The sequence below is a fragment of the Chaetura pelagica genome, unplaced genomic scaffold, assembly GCF_000747805.2.
Source record: "Chaetura pelagica isolate M959 unplaced genomic scaffold, ChaPel_1.0 scaffold20, whole genome shotgun sequence".
Taxonomy (NCBI): domain Eukaryota; kingdom Metazoa; phylum Chordata; class Aves; order Apodiformes; family Apodidae; genus Chaetura; species Chaetura pelagica.
In genome coordinates, this window is record NW_009951958.1 from 3,181,417 (window position 1) to 3,189,468 (window position 8,052).

The 8,052-nt window shown below is 50.8% G+C and overlaps 1 protein-coding gene across 1 annotated transcript in view; it reads left to right on the forward strand.

Annotated features, from left to right (window-relative positions):
* The window catches only part of EIF4E2 (eukaryotic translation initiation factor 4E family member 2), a 20,696-nt gene extending 17,325 nt beyond the window's left edge, over positions 1–3,371 (forward strand). Inside the window, exons 7-8 of the mRNA XM_010000247.1 lie at positions 254–332; positions 2,888–3,371. Coding sequence (XP_009998549.1) covers positions 254–299 — 46 coding nt within the window. The 3' untranslated portion in view covers positions 300–332; positions 2,888–3,371. The remainder of the gene's footprint in view (positions 1–253; positions 333–2,887) is intronic.
* Positions 3,372–8,052: the final 4,681 nt, after the last annotated feature.

Sequence of the window (8,052 nt, forward strand, 5' to 3'; positions counted from 1 at the left end):
AGCCAGTGGGAACGCTTCGTGTCTGTGCAGAACGTTAAAGCTGCCTTGCGCTGTCAGATGTTTGGCTGGGTTTTAAGGATGCTTCTATCCACTAGGGCTATCAGAGAATATTGCCTTGCTCTCTGAAGACAAGTGCCTTTCAAATGCCATTGAATGTTTCTGCTCTTGTTAAAAGTTAAGAAGCCTTTGATCTAAAGTGCTGGGTTTTTTGGGTTTTGTTTCATTTTTATTTTTTTTCCCTCTGGCTTGCCAGGGCCTGGGAGGAGTTTCATGGCCTGGTGAACAGCAGTGGCCGCTGATCGAACGCTCTCCCTCCCTCTGTCACACCCAGGGTAGGGCCTCATCTTTCTTCCTACGTGACTTCATGGCATACCTCTCAGCTTCCAACCCTCTTCCCGTGGGCTGGCATGTTCTTTTGCCTCTTGGGCCTGGTGGTGGGCCCATTCTGCCAGCAGCTCTTTCCCAGAGGTCAAAATTATTTTTTTAATTATTTACCAAAGACACCAACATTCACTCTGGTATCCATTAACTCAGTATTTTCTGTTGTGATGCTGTGTGCTCTTTTGCTAATGTGTCCTTCCTCTGTGCAAGGCACTTGTATCCTAGACCTGGTCCCAGGAGGCTGAGAGGTATGTCTTCAGCTTGGGTCTGTTTCCTAGGATTGACTGCAAGCAGATATGGAGTGGTAAATGAATGCTAAGCACATCCATGTGATGGACAATGAGAGAGGCACCAGGATCTTGGCATACTTGCCTTTGCTCTTGACAGTGGGCTGGAGCAGAATAAATTAGTCTGTCAATAAAAGCTTGTTCAGGAAGGACACACAGTAGCTACTGTATTTAGAAATAATAATGCTGTGTCTAATGAGATGAAACCACCTGCTACTTCTGGTAGTGACATCTGACCATGTGCAGAGAAAGTAGCCCAGGTGAGCTCAGGGCTGTTAGGAGCCTCGCAGCTCAGATTGTTTTTCCCCTCCAGTGCCCACTCCCCTGATGGCAGGCCCTCTCCTTAAAAAGGGCTAGCAAGAGACCTTTTGGTGAGGGTTGCGTTTGGTTGTAGCCAAGTGGGATTACTACATTGCCAAGTGCCAGAGCAGAGGAACCCTCTGGAAGGAAGCAGTACATTGCCCAGTTCCCACCCCATGGTGGCATGTAGCTGCTCCAACACAGTCGAACTCCAGGGGGCCACTGGGGAGCCCAAAATCTCCCTCTATGGCTTTGGGCAAAGAGTGTTCTCATAGCTTGCTCTGAAGGCGTGGGTGAAATAGTAGCAGTCTTTCCTCACAGATTTGGCTTTTTGTGAGGATCAATGTTTACAAAATGTTATACAGGCATTTAGTAGTGGAGGTGTTGTTGTTGTTAAATGACATTCAAGGGACCTTCCAGAAGAGGAAACCAGCTCACTTCATCAATTACCAGTCTCAGAAGGCTGTAAACATGCCAAGTGTATAGGAAAACAGTGACTGAGTTGATTTAGCTCTCAAGTGTATTGGGTTACCCATGCTGAGCAGGGAGAGTAGTGATGAGCAGAGGGCCTGCGGCACCCCGATAAAGGAGAAGAAAATACAGAAGCCTGTCCAAGAAGAGCTAAGTGAAATGTGCTGTCCTCCTGAGGTAGATGCAACAGGTGAAAGTACAGTATGGGACACAAAGCCAAACCATTGTTGCAAATTAACTGGAATCCTGTTAATGAATCCTGAATCATGTTTCCAAATGGCAGCACAGCCTGCTTTGCTGGCAAGTGCAAAGGTGAACCCCAGTCTTCTGCAGGTTGCCTCCAGACATATTTTTTGTTGTCATCTCGTAGAGTAACTTGTTTAACCTCTCTAAAGAGTGTTATTTACTTCCTTTTGCTCCTTCAGCTCTCCAGCCTGCCTTCTGGACATGTTCCAGCATGTTCTGTGCTGTGATGTTACAGCTGCCGTTCAGCTCCTAGCAGCACACAATGCTAGCTCAAAGCTTTAACTATGATTTTACAGTCCTGCAGAACACCTTGCTTGTGAAGTTGCTCCTTTCACTCTTCAACACAGCACTACCAATGTGGTGTGCTGGGTGTTTGGTTTGGTCATCTTACTGCCCTGTCTCTGTTACAGGAAAAGCTGCCAAACCAGTCCTCTCAAAATAATGTGTTTCTGTTTGACCTTAAAAAAACACACCACCTGTCCATGAATGTGTAAATATGCAGCCTATTGCTGCTGCTCACAGGCAAGCAGTGAGCATTTAACACAGCCTTCTGTAACCTGCCCCATCTTCCATTGCTGCCATGTGCTGCAAGACTTTACATGGGAAGGCTGTGGATCAGCAGTCCTTCCTTTGTCAGTAGCCCCAATGACTCATGTGGCTGTGAGTAAAAGCTGCTGAAAAAAATCTTATAAACTTGAGGGAAACATCCTTTTCAGATTACGTATTCTTTTAAGGTAGGAGACAGCAGAGAGCTAAACTTGTTGACAACATGACAAAAGGATCCTGAATACAAGGGACAGAGGCAGGCAGAGGTTGGACTGATGGTATATTTGTGCTCCAAGCAGAATCACTGAGGACATGTTTGCAAAGGAGGACATCTTGAAAGTTGTTTAAACAACAGAGTCTATCAGGGAGGTTTCCAAACTCTATTATATGCTTTGCTCAGAGGAGATGACACTTTTTCTTCACAAGGAGTGGAGCTGAACCAGAATTTCCCCGTGTTTCAAGTGTTCTGGAGCAGCAGGTGGACTTAGGGGAAAGGTCTCTAGTTAAAAGCAGATCTGCATAGGAGTTTTAACAAGCATTGATTTGAGGGACATAGTGGGATGGCAACACTGGTATGCAAAGGTGGGTGGAATAGGGGGGTGCTGCGGTCTGAAGAAATGCACATCTTTGACCTTGTTCTTCCCTCTGTTTTCCAGGGATAATTCAAGCTTTCGAAACACAAAAATCACATTGTGAGAACAAGAGTTGGCACTAAGCTGCTCTCTCCGTGTTGAAAGCACTGAGAGGTCTCCACCAGTGCCCTCCGACCTCTGAAGGGACTCATGGGCCGCTCTCTCGCACTCCTCCTTGGAGGAAGGATCCATTCGAAGCCCTCCAGCTGCGGTGACAATAGAGGCTGATTTTGTCATACACAAACTTTTTTTAGCAGTGGGGCAGGAGGACAACCTTTCAATTAGCAGCGTGCCCTTGGGGCCGCATCTTGCAGCACTTTCCTCTCTTTCTTTACATGACATGCAGGATCTCTGGGATTCTGCCTCAACGTCAGAGCCTTTTGCTGAGGGATACCAGTATTATAAATCTCTCTGCAACTGGGAGGAGCTTCCCAGTGGAGAGTCAGCCCTATGGTTTTCAAATGCCTCCTTTCAGCTCTGCCAATAAATTATTTGGTCTCTTTGTTTCTTTCCGTCTCTTTTTTTTTTGGCTCTCTCTAAATATTGGTGGTATGGTATTTCTCTAGGTGGTGGTAAGGCCTGAGGCCTGCTTCTGCCAGCTCCTTAAAGCATCTTCCCCTGTGCTGCCCACCTACATGAAGAAGTAAAGCACCCCAAGTGCCAGTGGTGACCAGACTTCACCATATTTGTGGAGTTATATGGGCAGAGGAATTAGAGATGTAACATCTAGCTTAAAAAATGAGATGCTCTCTTTGTCATTGCCCCTTCTTCATATTCCCTGGTTAGCAGTGCCCTGTGTTGGGAGAGAGTTGGAGAGAGGGATGCAAGCTTCCCTGAAACTAACACAAAGAGGTGCTTGGTGTCACTTGGTTGCCCTGACTCTGGCTGTCTTTGTGGAGGACCAGCAGTGCTGCCCTATGTTGGACCCAAGGAAAGGCTGAAAGCAGGGCCACTTGTGCTTATGGAGTGCACTGAGATTTGGGGAGCTCTGGCTGTCTGTGAAACTGGATCCCCAGTGGGTGTGGCAGAAGAAGGTGATGGCCCAAGCTGCCTAACAGCTACATGAAAGCTGCGGCCATAAGAGGGGTGGTGAGTGACCCCCTGTCTCCTGTCTTCTGGGGTGAGGCTAGACTGATGGGTTGTTGCCTGGCTGCAATTCAGATGCCACGGAAACAATAGGAGCTAATTATTTCCTCTGATTCTGCTTGACTACAACGCTAATTGTACTCATTAGCAGCTCCAGTCTTTTCCTCTTTTCCTTGGGGAATCGCACAATTGCCTTTCGTTTTTAATAGAGCCTTTGCATCAGGCCCAGGAGGGGGGGCTGATGGGGCACATCTCCTGCCCTACGTGCTCTGCTCAGTCCCCCAGGAGAAGGGGCTGCTTGGGCCAATTTGGTCATGACTGCAGAACTAGCAGTCTATGTCTGGGACAATTACTGGCCTTGAGGGCCGGGAGACCTTCAGCCTCCTGACTCCAATTGCAAATCCCTCATGTTATTATTGAAGTCTAGACTGAAAGCAGCCAGGACTGGCAGAGAAAACAGTTTAAAATACTCAGTCTTCCAAAGGGTTTTTTTTCCACAATGAGGGTCAGTCCTAGGCTGTCTCTAGAAAGGTTCAGTCCACTAACAGTGACAACTAACTGCTCCCTGTGGTCAGGCATTCTGTGCCTGCTGGCACCTGACTGGGCCAGGACTGGGGCAGTTTCCAGGCTGTGGTGGCATCCCTCTGTGTGCTTCTTGAGACCTCATGTTCCTTTCCTGCTTTTGCCACTCATTTGCCACCAGCTCTCAACCAAATGTTTATTTTCCAGGCACAGTGTTTTCCCCACTGCAATCAGGTACTACCATGGCCACTGCTTAAAATTCCCTTTAAATACAATTCTCCCCTGCTGCTCTCTGGTATTTGTTAGGGGGGATTTAGCTGTAATTACATTTTGGCAATCTAAGCGAAAATAGCCCTGCGAGGCAAGGCTGAAATACTAGCTGCAGGCTCCCTTTATCCACAGAGCATTTAGCTTCTTTCAGATGACATCACTTAGGGCTTTAGTCCTGTTGTTGTCCCCAGCTGCGCGTTGCGTCCACCTCTGCTGTTTCATCTACTCGCCCACTTCTCGCCTCCGATGCCCTGCGTTGAAGCTGGTGCTGATGAGCTCAGGCTTGCTATTAAATCTGAAAATGCTGCAGTCCTGCTGTGTTCGCCCTCAAGTAAGTACACTTTGTGAGTAAGCTGTGGAAGAGCCCTTCCCTGGGGCGTTGTTCCTCTCCTCCTGCTGCGGTTGTGGTTGAATTTTGGAGGAACTTGGCACTGGTTCCTCTTGCTCAGCCTTGAAGGGAGTGAGCTGGCTGGAATGTGGAGTTTGTCCTTTTTAAGGCTACAGCTTTTCCTGAGGTCAGAAGAAAAGCAGTGTATCAGTGCCAGGCCCCAGGTTTGGTGCCTCCAAAGGTTTGAAGAGGAATGAAGCCAGATTGTTTTTTGAGCAGGGCTTTCAGATTGTGGCCTATTGTGTCCTAATAAGAGAGGTGAAAAGATAGCCATAGGGTTGTTTGGGAGGAGAAGGAGCCTCTGTCACATTCTAGAATAAGGTTTCAGATCCTCTTAATTCAGGAAGCAAGCCTGGAGCTGTGGGAGCCCCAGTCTGTGGTGAGTCATGACCTTTCCTGTTCTCATCATGAAGAACTTGTCCATACTAAACTTGTTCAGATCCCTTTAAGGAAGGCAGCAGGGCTTTGAACCTCTTCAAGCCATAGAGTCCAGCCCAGGGATTTTCTTTCTCCCAGGGATCTGGGGAGAAGCTGTGGCAGGCTCACAGGCCTTGAGTGTCTCTGGTTCTGACTGGTCAAATGGGGGCTGTTGGCTGGGCTGGGCTTGGCTGGGGACCTCAGGAAGAGGTGATAGGGGTCCACTGGGTGTTTCTGAGCTGGAGCTAAGGAGGAAATTTCCTTCACAGCCAGCAGGAAGGAGTCCCTGGTTTTGGAGGAGAGCAGTTGGGGGATGCTTGGAGGGGATTGTTGCCCCTTCTTAGTGCTTCTTGTTGGGATGTGGGCACATGGGGCTGATACTGGGCTGGGGGTCTTTTCCTCTCTCACTGCACTCCTCCCAGCTCTTGACAGGGTGACTTGCAAGTTGTTCTCCCACCAGTTCCTGCAAGATACATTGCTGCCTGAGGCCAGTGGCATCTTGGATACTGCTTTTGTTTCAGTCCTTGGCTATGGTGTGATAAACCCCAAGGACCTTTGGAGGATAGGTAACACCACTGCTTGGAGTGGAGAATATTATCTCAGTTGTGTGCTCCTGGCAGGCTGGAAGAGCTCATCCCTTTCCAGTTGTGCCTTATGGACATGCTGGGGACTAAGCTCACCTGGAAGAAGCATCAGCTCTGCAGAGTGGGGAGAAATGGAAGACAGTCCCTGGCCCTGTTCAGGCTCTCCTTGCCCTGGAGTGAGGGGCAGCCAGAAAAAGACAGACTGGAGCTTATTAATTCTGCACCTTTTTGGGGAGGGAGAGCCCAGGGGCTGGGGACATGCCTGGTGCTGTGGTTTGGGCAGCTGATGGCAGCTCCTGGCTTTTGCAGGGCTGGGGAAACTTGGCCAGGGCAGACTGTCCTTTAAGCCATGGTGGGGCTGGGAAGGGGACAACACTGCGGGGGGACAACAGGAGTGCTATGCAGAAATGTAACTCACTGGCAAGAAGACTGGCTGGGAGGAGTATCATGCCCCAGGACCTGGTCACCTCACCCAGATCACAGTCACAGGGCTTATCCTGTGGGAGGTGACCTTGGGAGGTGACCCAAGCAGGGGAACAGAAGGTAGGACTTGGCCTTTGGTGAGCTCCTCTGTGCCCTCCTGCCCAGGTCAGTGGGCACCATCCCTGCCTGAGGTGCTAGCCTGGAGCAAAGAGTCTGCCTGGTCTCAGTGCTATGAGCATCATACATCTCCCAGGGATGGGGCAGGAAAAGCCACCTTGTAGAGAGCATGGACGGGCTGGCACAGCTGAAGAGTGGCTCCTGGCCATGACCAGGCTGCAGGCATCCAAGAGGTACTGTCTCAGCTGCTGGGTGTTTTCCTCCCTCCTCCATCAGTGCCCGCAGTGCTGAGAGTGGCAGGGAGGAACCAGCTGTGTTTCTCCCAGCAGCAGCGCAGGCAGCCGGTGCTGGGACAGGGATGCTGGTGGAGACAGAGCATGACCTGGAGCCAGGTGCAGGTGGTGTGAGCTGGACCATAGATGAGCAGATGCTGCCTGCTGCTGTTCCTGGGCTGACCTCCCACATGTCCCCTGCCAGCAGGGACAAAGCTGCAGAGGCCTCAGAGGTCAGTGAGGGGCACGGGGGGATGCAGCACTGCTGGGAGGGGGAAGGGACCATGCATGACAGAGATGATCCCTTGGGGCAGGAAGTGCTAGTGTGGGAGGGATTCATGTAATGCTTGTAGCAAGATGGATGCCGAGGGGCACCTGTCCCTGAGGGGGTTTAGGTCCTTGGTGGTTCAGGATCTTCCCACCCCAAGCTGCTTGCCAGGGAGCAGGGAGACCAATTCAGCTGCCCCTGGCAGCCATGGCTAAGGTATAAGTGGAGGGAGGAATTACCTTCCCCTAATCCCATCTGTGGCTCCATTGCTGCCCCAGGATGGGGGGCTATATCCATGATTCCTGCCATGTTGACACCATTGCTATGGCAGGGCATGCCAGGGCCCCATTTGCCCCGGGGTTGAAGCTGTGAATTTGCAGTGGGGTAATGTGACTGTTGCTGCCAGTGCCAGTGCACAGCCCTTCAGAAGCCTTACGCAGCTCCAATTCCCCCTTGTCTTGTCTCTGAGGACCTTTGTGGAGTGTTAGGACAGGGCTGTGTGGTTTAAGGTCTGTGGCCAGCGAGCAGGGGTGGCAGGCTGGTGACAGGTCTGTCCCACCCCTTGGGGAGCACCCCCAGCCTTTCTGAGAAGGGTACCCCAACAGTGGGCATGCATCAAAGATGCCATGGAAGCCCATGAGACTGATACAGGCTTTACTTTCATGTTCAGCTTGGCCACCTTGTGTTCCCCCCTTGCCCATCACCCCCGCTGCTGGGCAGTGGCAGAGCCCCACTGCCCCCAGTCCTCCTCCAGTGCTGTGCTTGTCATGAGGAGCTGCTGTGCCCTCAGAGATCTCAACCAGACAGGCTGGGCTGGGGGCACCCAGCCCCTGGTACCAGTG